The 20,437-nt window shown below is 42.4% G+C and overlaps 1 protein-coding gene across 2 annotated transcripts in view; it reads right to left on the bottom strand.

Annotated features, from left to right (window-relative positions):
- Window positions 1–20,437, bottom strand: part of NPR3 (natriuretic peptide receptor 3) — a 58,272-nt gene that overhangs the window by 24,798 nt on the left and 13,037 nt on the right. For both annotated transcript variants that reach the window (XM_069963130.1, XM_069963131.1), the window contains exons 2-3: window positions 17,789–17,911; window positions 12,152–12,318 (exon numbers count right to left, since the gene is read on the bottom strand). In XM_069963130.1, the coding sequence (XP_069819231.1) occupies window positions 12,152–12,318; window positions 17,789–17,911 (290 nt within the window). The remainder of the gene's footprint in view (window positions 1–12,151; window positions 12,319–17,788; window positions 17,912–20,437) is intronic.

Here is a 20,437-nt window from a genome sequence, read left to right as displayed (position 1 = left end):
ATAGAAGATGAAAGACTTTGCTTTTCCTTTATATTTTGGCTTCTTCATCATCTCAAGCTGTTCCTTTGTAATTCTTCTGGGCAGCCTTGTTTGATCACACAATGATGATCACTACTAGCTGAAGCCAGAGCAGGATGGCTGTCACTGTACGCGGCCCGGCTCATGGACCCTTCATATCTTTTCACAGTGAACCTGTGAGAATGGTTCCATTGTACATTCACATGTCAAAAAAACAAGATTTTCTGATGTCTGACGTACAAAAGCTATCACATTGGGTTAAAAGCCTTCTTACATAACAGTGCTTTGTACCTTATACCAGAAGATTTTTCCTTTATGTGGTCGATATTGCTTTAACTAAATCCACCATGTCCTAATTTGAAGGCACTTTTAGGAAATAGACAGCATCTGCCCCTTTAAATTAAAAAAGAAAAAAGGCAGCACAGTCACGAGTTAGAAGTCTTGCAAATGTAACGTTCACCATACCCTGGTTATCAATCAGCTTCCCAAGAAAAATATTTAGAAGCAGAACAAAATTATAAAGAGCGATCCCGATTGATCAGATCAATCAGGCCTAGGAGTCTGGAAATAAGTGTTCAGCTTCTCTGCAGCGCCACCACAGGTAAAACAAAAAATTACACTATTCACATCCATAAGCACAAGCACACTAGGTCCTCATGAGCTGAGAAGATTAAAGGGGTGTGAGAAAGTTATACAGATTTGTGATTTATGTCTATTTAAAAATCTACAGTCTTCCAGTACTTTTCAGCTGCTGTATGTATTGCAGAATGTGTTGTATTCTTTCCAGTCTGACAAAATGCTCTCTGCTGCCACCTCTGTCCATGACAGGAACTGTCTAGAGCAGGAAAAGTTTTCTATATGGATTTGCTACTGTTCTGGATAATTCCTGATATGGACAGAGGTGGCAGCAGAGAGCGCTGTGTCAGATTGGAAAGGATACACCTGCAGGACAAACAGCAGCTGATAAGTACTAGAAGCCTTTAGATTTTTAAATAGAAGTTTGTAATTTACTTCTGACACCAGTTGATCTGAAAGATTTTTTTCCCCACCAGAGTACCCCTTTAAAAGCCTGACAACTAATTGATTGGTGGGGTTCTGACCAATGGAAACCCTGACAACCCTTCCCTTTCCCTATCCACAGCACATAAACAGATGGCCGAGCCAAACATTCATGTGTATGGAGGGATCAGGAGAAATATCTGTCAACTGAATGACTGTCAGCCCGACATCTACTGGTTTTCTGATGTAGATTTTCTCTTTCAGGTAATGGACATTAACCCCAATCTGCATTCAGGCTAGCCTCATTGATTCCGCTTCCATGAAAATCTATGGGGGGAAAAAATAAATCTGTGATCTAATTCACAATGGGAAGCGCTACTCTTGTTAATTGGTCATGAAGTACTTAAAGGGTGCAATACTAAGCCCAGCCTATGGATAAAGATGGCGCTATTCCAAGAACAATTATAGATTATCTTTTCTTAAATAAGTAGTAACAGAAATACAGCAGAACCCATGGAGCTATACAGTAGTCACAGTCATTTGTAAGGACACCACTGGAGCACTGGTACGTCGTGACTGGTGTTCACATTTTCCCTCCAGTTGCCCAGCACGCTTGGGTCACTGCATCTGACTTAAACTTTTGTAATTTGGTTTTTCTGGCTGAAATAATTTTTACCACTACAGAGTCACCATGGCGCCGCTTTCTCTCGCCCGCTTGTGGTCTGCTTTTGTACTTTCCAACACAATTAGTAAAGCACTCTAACTAATGAATGGGCCTATTCATGGGGACAAATTATTCTCTAGCCGAGTGGAAAAATACCCTCAATTCTATTGCAGATGAAGCGAGCACAAAAGCTGACGCTTATTCATGCCGCCTCGGTGAGCCAAGGTTGGTAATGCGGTAATGGCTGCTACGTAAGTCACAGTGACTGTACCCGTCTCTACTTAAGTAGCAGACATTGGAAAGTTTTGAACCTTTTTGAAACACCTATATCATGGTCCTTGGTAGAAGCCATGACCATCATCACCAACAGATGAAGGCAAATAGAAGCCCCTGATTTATCACTCCAATGGTCAATGGAGAACCACCAGGGTAAAAGGCAAATGGGACCCGTACTTGTTGCACTGGCGACTACTAAGGGCCCCATAGTAAAAATCAACCTAAAGGGGTATTCCAAAGAAACCTTTTTTAATCTGTCTAACAAATGAACATATAGAGGGACATTTATCAAGACGGAAGAAGTCATACGCAAGTCTCAGATAAAGCCCCTTCCCCTTTTCCGGGCTGGATTTACTAAGATGTGTCCAAGGATCTACACCTGCCCTGGAGTAGGTGTATATTTTAGCCTGGTTTAATCTAGATAAATAAAGTGGGCCTCCACCTGTGCACCTCCCATCAAGCAAAGGGGTTACAACTGGTGTACGCCAAGAAGAAGGCAAGAATCTGCGCCTCCTCTGTGGCTTATGCCAGGGTTGCATCAATAATAACCCCCCAATATTGTTAAATAACATTATTTTACTAGTTTTCTTTTGCCTCTTACATAAACCTTCTTCTTTGTTGTCTTTTTGCTCAACTTGTCTAATGTCTTCCTGTTGTACACTCCAGATGGGAATTCAGCCAACTATATCGCCTGCCAACCCCACCTACTTGACTATAACTAACTAACTGATCCTTATTGAGATGAAACAGACAACACTTTTCTAAGGAGAAATTCTTACTTCATCAGGTCTGTCGATCTGGTAACTGGGGCAGGAGAAGATGCCTGGCATCACACTGCCCCAAAGGTGAGTCATACAGACACTATGGAAACAAATGCAAGAGTTGCCCCTAGGGAGGGCTTAATAGAGACTTGATTGGGCACAACAGATTTTGGGTAAAGCTGGCAGTATAAGACAAGACATAAGAAGACAGCAATGACACTCGCTATTATGTGTGTATATCTTTTAACACCTCGCTGGGGCATCATTATTCTTGTAAAGGGATTTACGAAAGTTAGGCTAAGATATTTCCATGTTATAAGAAATGGATGAAACTTTAGAGTCTGCGGCCAAGTCTGTGACATACAGGCTGGCACTGAGGATAATGAAGAGAGTACAGTGTACCCGAGCACTGACAGAATGAGAACAACCCCAGGGGGGCAGAAACTAATGGGAAATTCCGGAGAGAATTAGACTGTATTCATAAAGCTGTCAATGAGGAGTCACCACAGGCACCAGGATGACCAGACAACTGACAGCGGCAACACTGGAGCTCTTATGGGAGCCATTGTGGTCAAGTGCCGAAACTGGGGGAAGATTTATCAAATCTTATGCAGAGGATGGGCGGAGCAGTTGCCTATAGCAACCAATCAGATTCCAGCTTTCATTTGCAGCGGCCTTTTTAAAAATGAAAGCTGGCATCTGATTGGTTGCTATAGGCAACTTCTCCATGGATCCTCTGCACTAAGTTTGACAAATCTCCCTCACTGTGGTAAGTGGTGCAAGGGAAAAAGATGACCGACCGTCCTCCAGTGCTGACTTACCCCTTCCTTTTCCACAGAAAATATAGGATATCGCGCCAATTGTCCCTATGTGTGGAGTGGACGGGAGACCGGCAGGAGAATAAACTGACAGCTGAACAATTGTTGGGCTGCCAGTTATTGAAGGTGTATGGCCATCTTAAGACAGTCTGATCCACTTATTCATAAAAAAAAAAAAAAAAAAGATTGCTCAAAGACATTCCCTTTAAGCCAGCCATGTTCATGAGTATTGTTGGTTGAATTTGCAGATTTTGGGTATGTGCACACTACGGAATCCTGGCCTACGGAATCCACTGGTCCTATAAGCTTCATTCTATGGCGCCCGAAGAGTGCGCGGGTTCATTCTTCGGGTGGATGGCGGAATCTGCCAAACCATAGAATGAAGTCTATGGAAACAGCGGATATGTGCGCGTCCACAAGCAAGTATTCGCCATATGTATGAGGGTCTTTAAACTCTTGCTAGACAGTGTGGGAGAGAAGGGTTGGGCTGTTGATATTTAAAGGGGTTTTCCTGGCCTAGAGAAACATGGCCACTTTCTTGCACAAACAGTGCCTGTCCTGTCCTCAGTCCTGGTGCAGTTTTGCAGTTTAACTAAAGTAAATAGGGTTGAACTGCAATACCATACACAATCTGAGGACAGGGGTGGTGTTGTGTTTGCAAGGAAATAGTTTTAGTTTTTTCTACTCCTGCATAATGCCTTTAACATACCCGATCCTTTTGCTCTCTGGGAGTCTGGCAATGGTTAACTTTCTTATTGCAAAAGCATGCACGTTTGACCCATGCAGACAACATATTAATTTTTTTTTTTCAGAATAAAACATGAAGCACAGTACTGTCAAGGAGGAGAAATCATAAAAAAAAATAAAAATAAAAAAAGACCTTTTTTTTTTTTTTTTTTTTTTTTTACCTTTAACATCCCTTTAAGAACGATCACCTTCTCCCCAGGCTGACACAGAAGCCAATGAATAAGAAAGCAGTGACTGGAAGTGTATCACACACACCACTAAACCTAAGACAAACTGGCCTGTATGTCATGTGGTTTGCTTTGCTAACCTCACATAATAATCGTTTATGATACTTTTAGCTTTTCTGAATAACTTTGTTTCGTTGGCGCGTTTTAGCTTCACGCGCCCAGCGCCTGGTGCTGCATACACATAACGGCGTGTCAACCTCTCGCAAGAATAAGCTTCTTTTTTTTTTTTTTAACTTGTCAGAAATTCCGAAAGTTGAAGGCGTTATTATGCTTTTCATTTCATTTGGTTTTTGTGGTTTCTCTGGCGATCCCTGGTGGCCGTTTTAATTCATTCCCGGTATCCTGCAATTCAGGCATGCTATCCCAGGAATGGAGCTCGCCGGGATGACACAGAGCCGGATTTTAATGGAGTTGGACGTGCAGAATGAAAACACGTTAAATAAACTTTGGTCTATGGGGTGGGTCTGGTTAAGTGAGACGCAATGAAACCGTAAATGACTCCGATCAGTTAGCATAATGAGGTAAGAGCGCATTACTATTAGCATGAGTTCCGTATACAAGTATTACAGAGACAACTAAACCTAAAAGTGCAGAGCGTGCTTACACTACTCACTTATATGTGCTTATAGGAAGATATAGATGTAGCAGAGCTGAATTTGTCACCAAACTGCTGTCCACTCCCGAGTTGAGCAGTCCTTCTAGCCAAAATAGTCAGTTACACCTTATTAAAACATTAAAATGGTGGCGATTGGCCCCTCCTCATATGCTACTTGTGAATAAACCTTAACCATAAGCTGAACATAGCTATTAAAGGGGAACTCCTGTGTTTTTATTTTCTCTTTCAGATTAACCTTTGTCAGAAAGTTATATAGATTTGTAATTTAGTTCTGTTTAAAAATCTCAAGTCTTCCAGTATATATCAGCTGCTGTATGTCCTACAGGAAGTGGTGTATTCTTTCCAGTCTGACACAGCGCTCTCTGCTGCCACCTTTGTCCATGTCAGGAACTGTACAGAGTAAGAGAGGTTTTCTGTTCAATCTTTTTATTCAAGAGAGGTTTTCTATAGGGATTTGCTATTGCTCTGGACAGTTCCTGACATGGACAGAGGTGGCAGCAGAGAGCACTGTGTCAGACTGGAGAGACCTGAGACCACAATGCAATGCGAGTCAATGTAACACATGGAAATATCAGGTCCTTCAGAGCAAGAGACAATCTGTGGGGACAATCTCCATTCTGGATGAGAAATGAAGGTCATATAAATAGTCTAAAAAAGAGTTTTGTTTTTTTTTAGGTTTTCTAAACCAGACACCTTCTTAAGGGGGTTATCTTTTTCTTTCAAATCAGCTTATATCAGAAAGTTATATAGATTTGTAATTTACTTCTATTAAATATCTCAAGTCTTCCCATACTTATTAGCTGCTGTATGTCCTACACGAAATGTTATTTTATTTTCAGTCTGATACAGTGCTCTCTGCTGACATCTCTGGCGGAGACAGGAACTGTCCACAGCAGGAGAGGTTTTCTATGGGGGTTCATAGAAAACTGAGACAGAGTTTCTGTCTGGGCCAGAGATAGCAGCAGAGAGCACTGTGTCAGACTGAAAATAAAACAACATTTCTTCTAGGACATACAGGAGCTAATAAGTATGGGAAGACTGGAGATTTTTTAATAGAAGTAAATTACAAATCTATATAACTTTCTGCCACCAGTTGATTTGAAAGAAAAAAGTTTTTGCTGGACAACCCTTTTAAGGATACAGGATTCACAGTCCTAAATGAATCCACACAGGACACATTGTGATATCACAGCACATAAGCGATTACATACTCCACTCTGCTGCACTGACAAACTCAGCATTGTATCTGTTTGTGAAATGAAGAAGTCACAAAGTTGGGTGCCAGCCTAATGAATACTATTATAGTCAACTTCTCATGAGTCTGCAATAGCTGATATCATTGAATACAAACCAGACTGTTTAGCTGACAGAGCATTGTCTAGACTGGAAACAATTGTATCACTTCTCAGCTGAGAGCAGGACTAGCTATGTACAATGTATCAGTCTGGGGTCCAGGCTGTAGAGCTCACAGAGCATTGTCTAGACTGGATACAATTGTATCACTTCTCAGCCGAGAGCAGGACTAGCTATGTACAATGTATCAGTCTGGAGTCCAGGCTGTAGAGCTCACAGAGCATTGTCTAGACTGGATCCAGTTGGAAAATAAACCTTCACTAGGTCTGTAGACTTTGTCAGCCTTCTGGATGTCCTCATTCACCTGTGTACAGCTTTTGCAATCGGTGAAGGGTTAATCTGGGACAAATAGCACGGGTGGCCTCCATAATACCAATGGCCAAATATCGAGGACAGAAAACTATTCCATTTCAGAATCCTGATCAAGAAATGAAAACAGCATTTAGGGAATTCTCGTCATGCCAAGAACAGAGGTGGCATTAACAGGAACGAAACCCGAGTGCAATCTGTGCTGAAGAAAAGCTCTATGAAGGAAGTGTCGGGAATTATTTTATAGAAAGGGGCTGAATATAGAGTTTACTAGTGAAACACTGGGAGATTTAGCCCGCTATCTGGAATTATTTTCACATAAAGGAATGCTGTTTGGAGGCCAAAGCTCAACGTCGTGCTCCTTGTGCCGCCTGATGCAACATTTCAGGGCTAGGACTACGCCTCCTATGTTCACTATAAAGGACTTTTGAGGACAACTACTGTACATGTGGAATATGCAATACAGTCTTTTGTATCGATGTAGCAGAGCTGAAATGGTCAGTGCATGTTTAATGCCATCAATAGGATTAGCTGCAGTCCTATGTTAAACCATGACTGAGTGATACTGTGATAGCTCTGCTACATCACTGATCTATCCATCTCCTATGTGTCTATCCATCCATCTCCTATGAAATTCAGCCAGCCCACAAGAGTGTTTGCTAATTTATACATATAAACCCCTGCTCATTCAGACCTTCAGAGTCCAGTGGGTGGTCCTTCTCAGCGATATCTATGCATGCTCATATAGGACCGCCCACTGGACTCCTAAACTTAAAATCAGCAGAGGTGGTTGTAAACATGAAAGGTCTGAACTGTTCTGAAGCTTATTCCTTTCACCTCTAGCATACATACTTCTATAGCTGCATTTAGAGAACACACGATTTTCCACGTCCCTCGTCCTTGTGTCCTCTTTGGCTGCCTTGTTTTTAGAATACAATGGTTGGACACGCTGCTCCGAGTCTGGCTCGTGTAGCTCAAAGGATTTCTGACAAATTACATGCAAACCCCAATTGAAAGGGACAATAATCTGGTTTTTATTTTCCTTTAATGCTTTGCTCTGATCTGATCCCATAGGACAATGTCAGAAGCATTTTGTCAACCTCTGACATTCTGAACACAGCGGCGATTATTGCCTTTTTTTTTTTTTTTTTTTTTAAATTCGTGGCTATGTGGTTACTTTATCTGAAATACTATCATCTGCCGGGTATAAAAAGTATAAAGATCATGCTCGCTGCATAGGTTTTACTATGCCAAATGCAAAGATTTAGATCACTTCCTTGTCCTGTATCTTAATACAAGGTAATATATTTTCTTGGCAGAGATTTAACCAATGTGACAAAACCCCCCCACAAAAAATGGCGGCCATAAATCTTTTGAATGAGCCATTGTAGTTTTGAGTATTGCGGGCAGGTAGGTGTAGGGATAACCCACTACATTATAGCCACTGTCCGTGGTGCTGACACATGACGGAGATATCAGAATATTGTGTATGGGTCTACAGCGCACTGGGTTATACAATGGTTAGTTTTTAAATCCTGCAAGCATCCTGCAAGAGTTGCCCCAATAGATGGAACCCGACTAGTCTTCCTCTACTGTGAAGCCTCCAGTTACAGCTCTATATGGGACAAGTTGTGGTCCAAACTGAAATGTTAGCTGTCTTGACGCTTGCTATGTTTGGGTACACAAGATCAACACCGAATCCACATAAAAGTGTGGACCAGACCACCATCTATATCATTCTCAACTTTTGATTGTCAAATCCATGAAATAAAAACCTTTAATGCAAGTCGTAGACCTATAGAGAATGCAACAGAAAAATCCCGGGAAAAGGTGTCTGAGAAAACGAGACACCATAGTACTATATACGGTATAGCATGCTGAACAGACTTGGCAAACTGTTTGAGTTCAGTGTCGTTCTCCAAACACGAACACTCAGAATTTGACTCCCGGCGGCTAGAGAAGTTGGATGTAACCCTAGGCCACTTCTCCAGCCGCAAGGAGTTAAATGCCAAGCATTTGGGTTCAGAAAATGTTGCCGAACCCGAACAGCTCGGCAAGTCACCTCAGCACTAACAAGTCTCCTTTACAGAGTCCAACTAAGACTTAATGTTATGGTCAGTCTCCTCTAAGACATTTAGGCATTACTTTAACCAATTCAGGCTATGCCTTGGTCTAATGGCCAATCTCATTAGTGAGATTCAAGAAATGCATTTGCCCAACCAATCCCCTAAAGGAAATTAAGGCTATGCTTCAGTCCATCTCCTGTGTGACTTTCCATCTATGCCTCTACCTGGCTGCCAGTCTCCTTTTGGAGATTAAACCTGGGCCTATGACATAGCCAATCTCTTCCTGGATATTAAATATATACTCCTGCTCTGTGACCAGCCTCCTCCAGAACATTAATGCCATGTCTCTGCTCAAGGACCAGTTCATTCCAGGAGATTCAAGATATTTCTCTGCCAATGACCGTGAAATTCTGGCCATACCTCCTTCCAAAATCCAATCTCATGCTTAAAGGCCAGGCCATGTCTCCTCCCAATACTAATCTCTTCCATAAGATTCAAGGCCTGGTATCTGCCTAGTAACCAGTCTCCTCCGCGAAACTCTAGCCATGCTTCTGCCCAACACCCATTTACCTCCACGAGATTCAGGACATGCCTCTGCCCAATAACCAGTCTCCTCCACAAAATTCAGGGCATGCCTCTGTCCAACACCTAATCACCTCAATAAGATTCAGGACATGCCTCCGCCTAACATCCAATCACCTCTATGAGATTCAGACCATGCATCTGCCTAACACCCAATCACTTCCACTAAATTCAGGCCATGCCTCTACCCAATAACTAGTCTCCTCCACAAGATTCAGGCCATCTTCATTAAAGGGATTCATTACATTGATGGCCTACCCTTGGTAGCACAATCCATTTATTTTGCTCATCAGCAGGCGCTTCAGGGGTCAAATCTCCACCAATCATGTAAAAATGGGCTATCCTAAGGATATGCCAGGAATGTTATAATCCATTGAATCCTTAGAAGCCTATCATGGTTACTGCACAGGCCAGTGGTTGCTAGGCAACCTGACCAGGCCTCAGCATTACACTACTCGCTTTAGAGTAGACTTTTTGTATACAATGAATAAACATTTATAAATCTGCGCAAAGGGAACAGGAAATTATCATTATGAAGTTGCGTTCTCATGTTAATAAAGGTCATGTTTAGACCGGGATAAGCAAAAGACTGGCTTTGTTGTACAGAGAGTCAACAGGAAAGCCAACATGGACCTCCCAGTGTTCTCCAGGTGATGGTCCGCAGTGTTCTCATAGTTCTTTTCCTCCATAAAATGTCCCTTTTTAGGCAGTTTGGGAAGAGGACGTCAGATATTTATGAGTTTTGAGGGGAATATAAATAGGTCTCTTACCATGCTGCTTACTTTCTGATGAGAAATGCAAAGTGCGCCTAATAAACTCTGTGCAGAGTCAAACCACTCGCATTTTTTATGGTTTTTTCAATGGAGCAAATATTTTTCTTTGAAACTAGATTACACTGGATGCCGGCCCATGTTTGTCTTTCAATGCAACAATATGCAAAACTAGATAGCAGTCTTTCCACAGAAAAGTCAGGGACAAATTGTCTATTTCGGGGCCCCACAATGGCATATGACAGAACCGGGTTATCAGAAGACACAGGCAGCTCTGAGGGTTTCCGTTAACATCTTTTATCTGAATGTCCTTAAATTCTCAAGAACAGAAAAAAAAAAAACTACCTCAGAATTTAGAGGGGGAAAAAAAGCTAAAAACCACAACTCTATGTCTTCTAAGGAACCAAATGTCACAAGAATGGGATGTACAAGATAAAAACACTATAAAAACATTTCTCCTGAAATAAGACAAAATTAAAAAAAGTTTTGGGTCTCGAGATACATTCAGTTTTTTTATTTAATTTTGTTTTAAAAAAATTATATTTATTAAAATCCAATTTCTTTAGACGTTATTAGAGATGAGTGAACTTCAAGTATGTTGGTGTTTTTTTCCCGAACCTGAACTCTCAGCATTTTGGTCATCCCTAGACTTCATGCTTTGGGGAGATCAGTACAGGAGCGGGGCCTCCTGTTAAAGACGGGAGTCCCTGCTCCTGTACTTATCAAGCATCAATTCATCTGGCCCAGTGAAAAAAAATTAGGTAAGTAGCGATGCGTGGCAAAACTTGGATGATTTGCCATTCAGTGAAGGCTATGGAGATGTTATGGTGGCCGTGTTGGAAAAAGAATTCAACTCAATGATAAATTTCTGTTGGTATTTGCGTAACGCAGTAATGCTCTAAAGACACAGGTAAACCTCCAAAAACATGAAATACCTTCTGATTCTGTATTATAAAATGCACACAGTAGGGTGTCCATAATGGCTCCATATTACATGCACTGCCATATGGTGCCTCAGTGGTGGATTATTTTATGGACTACATCATGAGTGGGGCACAGGGGGCAGGAACTTCAGAGTGCTCCGCCATCACCATAATTTGCTTTCTTCTTTTCCCATCAATATATCATGACTATCCACATGGAAAACCACTTCAAAATGGTCAATTGAGGCGCCCAATAATGGCATTACTAGGGGCGGCATGAAAATATTTAATCATTTAAAAAAAAAACTTGCGGATCCAGCTGTAACGCCCCCCGGTCCCTGTTCTTCCTACTTTCCAGACAGACTTATCAACTGTGAAGGACCGCTCAGCCAATCAGTGATTGCAGTGGTGTCCCACCTAACCCAGTGATTGGCTGAGCATTCTGTCACTACCAAGACAAGTCCATCTGAGAATAATGGAGAAAATGACAAGTGGGGACTGGAAGACGTCACAACTTGGAGCTGGAGGTGACCCTGGGTAAGTGACCATTTTGACTTTTTTTTATTTTATTTTCAAGCTGCCCCAGCAACATTTTTTGATCAGATAATCCCTTTTACTAAATCTGCCCTAAGGTTCCTATTCACCAACATGACAAGACGCAAAAACAGATCTGCCTATGTAACAAAAATAAGATATTAGTATCAATCAGTCATGCCAAATAGCAAACTCATCTCTATGCCAGCTAAAATCAATCAGTCATGCCAAATAGCAAACTCATCTCTATGCCAACTAAAATTTTAATTGCATAAAATAGATTTTAAACTATTTTCTAAATCCGAAATAACAAAATAAAATAAAAAAATATTTTAAATTAAAGATTAAAACAAAATAAATCACTCTCTAAGTCACTGTGAGCGGCTCTTTTGGCCAGCCGGGTAGAACAGAGCCTTTTGCCACCTTTGATTAAATTATGAGGTTGTTTACAGACAGCCTAAGCGTTAGGCCGGTCACCAACTACTTACGTAATCGTCTTCGGTCAGCCCCAGCTTTTGAACAGAACTTTTCACCTCCATGGAAAACTTCTCAAACTCGGGTTTTACTGTCCTGAGTAGAGTAACTGTTTGCAGGGATGAGTACGCTTGCTTTGCCTCAACGTCGTGCTTGTCTCCTCGCCTCCACGAGCCATCTCCTAGGGGACATATAAAAATATTTACAATCTCGGCCAGTCCCCATAAAGAAGCAGTTTCTCCACGCCGATCGCTCCTGCAGTAAATAGATATGTTAGTAAATAACAGTATAGCCTATTGTCTGCAAGGTTTTTACGTTCCAGTCGAGTTGGGGGAAAAAAATTACAGGAATGTGCCCAGGGAGCACTTTATTTAGCCCGATGCGCCCCTTGGATTGGCCACATTAGACACATCGTCTGTCACGGCCACTGGACTTTCCATGAACATTACAATGAACACAGGGCAGGTTGGGGACAGTCCTGTCTGTGTGAATCTCTCGCTTCCCGCGGCTCTAGTGACATAAGATGCCCCATGGTTACTGATGTGTGATTTGCAATGTAGCATTCCTATTCCACTTGTCAATGCAAGTAGACTGGCCTGTATACTGACATTAACCTCTTCACTGCCCAAGACAACCAGGAATTCCGATATTAACCCCTTAGTAGCCCTGGACCACCAAATGACCACCTCACTGTCACAGATGCCTAGGGATTTTGACAATAACCTCTACACTCCTCTAGATCACCAGGAAAATGACATTAATACTCTCATTGCCCTAAAACATCATGGATTCATACCCTAAGGGCCCTATTCCACCAGACGATTATCGTTTGCATAATCGTTAAATGATTAACAATCTCAAACGAACGATATTGCGAAAGACCTGAAAATGTTCACTCATTTCCATGGAATGATAATCGTTACTTATGATCGTAATTGTGATCGTTTTTCTTTGCTATTTCTTCGCTATTGCGTTCATATCTATTGCAAACGACCGAACGACGTCTTATTCAATGCGAGCGATTTGCAAACGTTTTGCGAACGAGCAACAATAAAAATAGGTCCAGGTCTTATAAAGCGATCAACGATTTCTCGTTTGGTCGTTAATCGTTAACTGCATTTCAACCGAACGATTATCGTTTACATTCGAACGATTTAACGATAATCTGAACAATAATCGTCCGGTAGAATAGGGCCCTAACTCCCATAGGCAGCAAGGGATACTGACTTAAACAACTTCCCATTAGACCACCAGGGATGCTAGTATTAACCTCTTACTGCCTAAGACCACAATGGGATATAAACCCCTTAATACCATGCTTATTTCTATCGACTATGAGGAATGCTGACATTAAACATTTCACTGCCCTACACCACTAGGGATTCTGACCTTAAAGGGGTATTCTAGGAAAATTAACTTTTCCCCTAGCCCCTGACCAGTATGTTCGTTAATAAAAGTGGCAACCTGATTCCCACTGATGGGCCATTGCGGGACAAGATGCCTATTGATAACAGGAGCCCTCGCTTTTTATGCCCTGCCATAAGCGGCCTGTAATATATCACTGGTGACATATTTATTGTTGCATTAATAGAGGAGTCCTACCTCTGGACTGAAGCTTCCAGGGACTTGGGTGCGTTACAGAACTGTGTTTACTGTCATAAATACCAGGTTTATGTTGGGAGAAGGGATTATACAGTCACGTGCGGAGCGCCTTGTTTGCGTTATCATTTAGCATTGCAGAGATCCGCCAGCTGGGAGAGAAGACTCAGTCTACGTGCTTACTTGTGTATAGCGTATACCCATTACGAGGAAAAACCAATGTCGTGGAGGTCATTGACATCTATGGGAATCAGATGTCAGGCCATTAGGGCATGCAGTCAGGACTATGCTCAGTCCATTTCGAGGCCACCTGAACTTTGGAGTCCTCCAAACTAATGCTACATACCTAGAAATAGACTGCACGTATAGTATGTCCAGTCTATTGAGCTTAATAGATCATGAACAAGTACACTGCACTATACTGATGTATACCAAATACATAGGGGCATATTAGATGTGAACATATCCTTATCCAGAATCAACAAGGAAGTCTATATTATATAATATAAACAAGCATTATAATACTGAGAGTATATTTTCACTTTTTACCACTGTACATAGCTAGTCTGGCTCTCAGCTGAGAAGTGATACAGTTGTATCCAGTCTAGACAATGCTCTGTGAGCTCTACAGCCTGGTCTCCAGACTGATACATTGTACATAGCTAGTCCTGCTCTCAGCTGAGAAGTGATACAAGTGTATCCAGTCTAGACAATGCTCTGTGAGCTCTACAGCCTGGACCCCAGACTGATACATTGTACATAGCTAGTCCTGCTCTTAGCTGAGAAGTGATACAATTGTATCCAGTCTAGACAATGCTCTGTGAGCTCTACAGTCTGGACCCCAGACTGATACATTGTACATAGCTAGTCCTGCTCTCAGCTGAGAAGTGATACAATTGTATCCAGTCTAGACAATGCTCTGTGAGCCCTACAGCCTGGACCCCAGACTGATACATTGTACATAGCTAGTCCTGCTCTCAGCTGAGAAGTGATACAATTGTATCCAGTCTAGACAATGCTCTGTGAGCTCTACAGCCTGAACTCCAGGCTGATACATTGTACATAGCTAGTCCTGCTCTCAGCTGAGAAGTGATACAATTGTATCCAGTCTAGACAATGCTCTGTGAGCTCTACAGCCTGAACTGCAGACTGATACATTGTACATAGCTAGTCCTGCTCTCAGCTGAGAAGTGATACCATTATATCCATCATTGTGGTCACTAGGAAGCGGCCTCTATCAGCAGGATAATGTCCCGACCATGCGATATGCTGGAGAAACAAGCTCGATCTTTGGATCACCCCCCCACAACTTTGAGGATCTTAGCGGTTATGGCCACCTTCCATTTTATGTGTAGGGGCAAAGTGAAAACATGCTGTATACAACGCATGGAGCCCTATGAATTGACCTGTTAGCACGTTGCATTTGGCGGTACTATATAGCCTCATAGACTTGGATTAGTGGGATCCTGTACAGAGCTGAAAGACAGCGAGCAGGAAGTGATGGCGGATAGATATATACAGTCATAAAACCCTTCAAAATGTCAACACGCTCTTATTCCAATGATAATATTGCACTAGGAAATGAAGCGTGTGATCATTGTTGAGTGAGTTATTGTAACCTCAGTGCTGAACATATTTTATGGCTGCGGAGAAGGTGGATGCGGCCGGCGCTGTGCACAGGTGACAAGGAAGTTCCTGGTAAGGCACAAAGACAAACAGAAAGGAACATATACCCAATAATGATTATTTCCTTCTCACAATGAGAGCCTTTGTACACGTATCAGAGCCGTCATCTCATCCGGGAGGCGGGTAATAATTTACAGGACTAGCATGATCCAGTCTGATTGTTCGCCATTTAATTACTGGCGGATTAAGTTGGATGCAGCCCTAGGGATACAACCTATGGCCTATGGTTGTATTCATGTTTTCCAGGACTCCCTAGGGCTGCATTCAACTTCTTCAGCCACCAATAATCAAATGCTGAACAATTATACTCGAGCATGCTCTAGTTAACAGGGGTACAGGGATACTGAGCGTTGCTAGCATTCAGCAATGTCTTGAAGTGCCAAGCAGCAGATACTCACCTTTCTTCCCCCCCAGCGGTGTCATCAGCTTCTGCACTATAGTACAATGTCATGCTCCAGCACCTCTCAGCAGCCAATGTCCCGCATGGACTCTCAAGAGGGGGGCATAACTGGCTACAGGGAGTATACCTGGGGGCATACGGATGCAGGGGGGGGGAGGGATACCTGGCTGCAGTCGGAAAAACCTTGTTGCAGGGGGACCTACCTGGCTACAAGGGGCATAACTGGCAACAGGGGAGCATAACCACACCGGGGACATAGCTGGCTACAAGGGGACATAGCTGGCTACAGGGGGGGGCATAGCTTGCTACAGGGGGACATAGCTGGCTACAGGGGGGCATAACTAGATACGTGTAGCTTTCCTTGCTAGAGGAGGGCATCTCTGGCTGCACGGAGGCATTATTATTAGGGAAGGGGGCCTGAAATAAATCTCTATATACTAATTGATCTCTTTAATGCAAATCAGTACCCCTCCTATTATACTAATATAAAGTGTTTGTTATCAATTGTGGTCATGCTCTACAGTTCCTCTATCTCCCGTATGATCGAGACACTGGATGAGGCAATACTGCACTGTATGAGTGGTAATTATTAACTTATTAAAATATTTATAAAAAATGATAAAAATACAGCAGATGGCATATTCCCTAGATTAAACCTGGATTCCAAGCTTATTATTATCTTATTTATTCTCGTCTAATCTGACACACTGCTATAAGTAAGACAGGGGATTGGCTATACTGACCCACTGAGGCAAACCCTCAGCTATCAGGAAGACCAGCTTTAATGAAAGCATTGAATAGCTAACGTTACATGAAGACTAATGCCCTCCATAATGTAAAGACTTCCAAAAACAGCACCACACCTGTTTACAGGTAGCCTGTGGTATTGCAGCTCAGATCCATCAATGGAACTGAGCTGCAATACCAGGCACAATCACTGGGCAGGAGTGGCGCTGTTTCCACCCTAAAACCTCCATGTTTAAATGATGCAAGAAAATCTCTCTTTTTTTCCATCCGCGAGGGCCCTGAGCTGACAGTCTGCAGGATTAATGCTCAACCCGAAAAGCCATCAGCGAAGTTTACTTTTCATCAGGCTCCATGGCAAACAGCATCTGGCTCTGTCAAGGACTTGGATGTGTTGACACACTGATGCCAGGATACAGAAAGCATTTCCAATACTTTGCACCTTCAGGACTCTAAACAAACCTACAAGGCCGAAATGGCAGACGGTAATCTGCTCGGACTCATCGATGGGTTTATTTATCTGCTCCCGTGCAGGACGGTGTATATTTTAGGAGATTAAATAATGCTATAAAATCGCCTCAATAACATACATCACAGAAGAGTCTACAAAGCAGCGGGAGAGGAATGTGCTGATCTTGGAGGAAGCAGTGACCTGAGCACATAAAGTGACTGTATTATTGAAAAGATGGGTGTATATAGCAGGGTGAGTGTCATAGAGAAGGTAAGGGGAGAACAACCTGCAGTGAGCTGATCTTGTGGGAGGCAGTGACCTGGCTACTTATTGAGACCATTGCTACACACAGCAGGAATTATGTCATAAAGCAATTAGGTGGTCACAAATCTGCAGAGGAGTGGGCTGGTCTTGTAGGAGACAGTGACCTTGTAGAACAATTTTGCTACTGTAATATTGAGACCATGGCTGTATATAGCAAGGTAACAGGAGAACAATCTGCACCCAGTCCAGCTATAGCAGTGGTAACAGCAGCAGAAGAGGAGTGTGTTGATCTTGTTGGAAGCAGTGACCTGGTCCTACCACGTGATTATATTAGGGATGACAGCAGCAGGAGAAGTGTGTGTTGAATTTGCAGTAAGCAGTGACTTGTACCTTACAGCCTTGCTAAGGTGGGATTCACCATGCATGTCCCATACTGGTGGGGTAAGTTGCAGTTTTTTTACTATTACCCCATCATATCTATTACCCCTTTTATCATTAACAACTTACCATATGATGAGCTGTTAAAGAGTTCAATGTTGATGAACACGTAGTCTCCTTTGGTCATTCCTTGCCGATGTGCAGCCAACATGATGTTCCTGACGGTATCAGCGCTCGCACACATTATCACCACTGAGGGAGAAGAACAGGGAAAATAACATCAACCACTCGTAATATGAAGCTTAGGTACTAGTGATGCACAGCAAGAAAACTGCATGCAAAAATTACAGACATGGAGGTCTAGCACCTCTATATACACCTCTATATACCTTACACATCTCCTCTCTACATTACAATATAAACTAGGCCAGCTGCAGGAACTTTGGCACATATCCCACACATCTTTCTATCCATCAGTACCTCTTTACGTATACTCTTTATCCATAGAGTAAGGCAACATGAACTTATATCTTCTAGACGTGTGAGTTGCTGCATTCGCCCCCTTGACATGCTGTAAACTTCGAGTAAGCTCGTCCTGTACTAATTAACCAGCGGCCGGGCACAGCCGGGCACAATGGGCACATTCACCCGGATAAATATCATTTTATGTAAAGAGCAGCCGGCCTGTTTGTGAGCTCCACATTCCATGTCAATGAGACGCTGGACGAGGCTGCGCTCCCATCGCACTTCACTGCCGCTAACAATGTGCAAGGACTGAGAGACATTGAAAGTCATCAGAAAATATCGCAGCTTAGCACCATTGAAGGGAACAAGTTTGCAATACCACATACAACGTCTGCAGTGGTAAGAAGCAATTCCTCTCCCTGGTTTCTGTGGAGAAGGGGAAAAGTAAACTAAATGAATGTATTTTCAAAAATATTTAAAGGGGAACGCTTTGAATTTTTTTTCTTTCAAATCAACTGGAGTCAGATAGTTATGTAGGTTTGTAATTTACTTCTATTTAAAAATCTCCAGTCTTCCAGTACTTAGCAGCTGCTGTATGTCCTGCAGGAAGTGGTGTATTCTTTCCAGTCTGACACAGTGCTCTCCACTGCCACCTTTGTCCATGTCAGGAACTGTCCAAAACAGTAGCAAATTTCCATATAAAACCTCTCCTGACATGGACAGAGGTGGCAGCAGAGAGCACTGTGTCACACTGAAAAGAATACACCACTTCCTGCAGGACATACAGCAGCTGTTAAGTACTGGAAGACTGGAGATTTTTAAATAGAAGTAAATCAATATAACTTTCTGACACCAGTTGATATGAAAGAAAACATTTTTCGCTGGAGTACCCCTACAAGTGTAATTATATTAGTTGAGATGAGAATACCCCTTTAACTAAAGTAGGTTCCACGTAGATGAGCTGATTGGCGCAGGTGAAGTTTCTTAAACCAGAAGGGAAAGATGTGGCATTGTCTGGTTTTGCAGTGGCCACTACAGGACACATACAGTATTACACATGCAAATAAATGTGATCATGTGACACATGGATAACGAAGGACCGCCCAGGAGGATCTCTTTCTGTTTAGGCTAACAGAAGAGTCCTATGCAGGGGCTCCTTCTAATACAACCATGTTCCCAGTTGTGTATATGGAAATCAATGCTTCAGTGCTAAGCTTGCCATACATATCAGACAAGTGTCAGCCAACCCTTTAATTTTGGAAGGGCCAACCCACCATCTAATCTGTATTGAGGCCCTCCTGACTCTTCCCCAATGGTGGTGGTCAAGGAAGAGGAGGATCAGGCATGCCGATTTTGATTGACAGCAATCTTGTGTGTATGGCCTTCAGACTGGTGTGTATACCGTATACTGTTGGACATATTTTTATAATCATGAACAATCCATTAAATAGAACGTTTCCCCTGCAGGAAAAAAAAAAAAAAAAAGAGTAGTCAGACATGGCCTCCCCTGGAGCGAACATAAATTTCTATAGTAAGACCTACTAAAATACCCTGCGTGCCAATGTGAACTGACCCCTGTATACACACAGGAATGTAATGATACCATTATGGCAGACAAGATAATCCCCCAGCAATTACACTCCGGGGCACCAATCACAAGCGGTCATTATAGCCCGGCAATACGGAGGCCGAGATTAGGGGAAATAATCAAAAGATTACTGGAAATATGTCTGCGAGGGCAACGGCACCGTCTACCTAAGACACACATGACTGCGCCGGAATATCTGTGACTCCGGCTCTAGATGCGCCATTTAACAACGTGCGTCATCGCAGGGGTCACTTAACCAAAAACACGTGCAGAGGACTAATCTATAAGTAATGGAGAGATTATTCCTATTAGTGTAATTAAGTAAGTAACTGGTCAAAGAGATGTAATAGTCAAATCAACCACATATGAGATGGATGGATGGATAGATAAGAGATAGATAGATAGATAGATAGATAGATAGATAGATAGATAGATAGGAGATAGATAGATAGATAGATAGGAGATAGATAGATAGATAGATAGATAGATAGATAGATAGATAGGAGATAGATTTGGAGCGATCACTTCCCACCAGGATCAGTAATAACCTATTAGATCTTCTTGATGATCCGCCGTGTGTGTACAGTGACAGCAACATGTGATTATTAGTGGACGTGTCCTATACTTATAGAGGTGGGCAGCAGGATCATCTTTTCTGATGTGAACCCCAGTTTGACCCCAGCCCCCATTCCCATACCACTAAATATAGGCTTCATAAGTATAGG

This window comes from Dendropsophus ebraccatus, chromosome 3, assembly GCF_027789765.1.
Source record: "Dendropsophus ebraccatus isolate aDenEbr1 chromosome 3, aDenEbr1.pat, whole genome shotgun sequence".
Taxonomy (NCBI): domain Eukaryota; kingdom Metazoa; phylum Chordata; class Amphibia; order Anura; family Hylidae; genus Dendropsophus; species Dendropsophus ebraccatus.
This window is presented reverse-complemented; position numbering and strand designations above follow the sequence as displayed.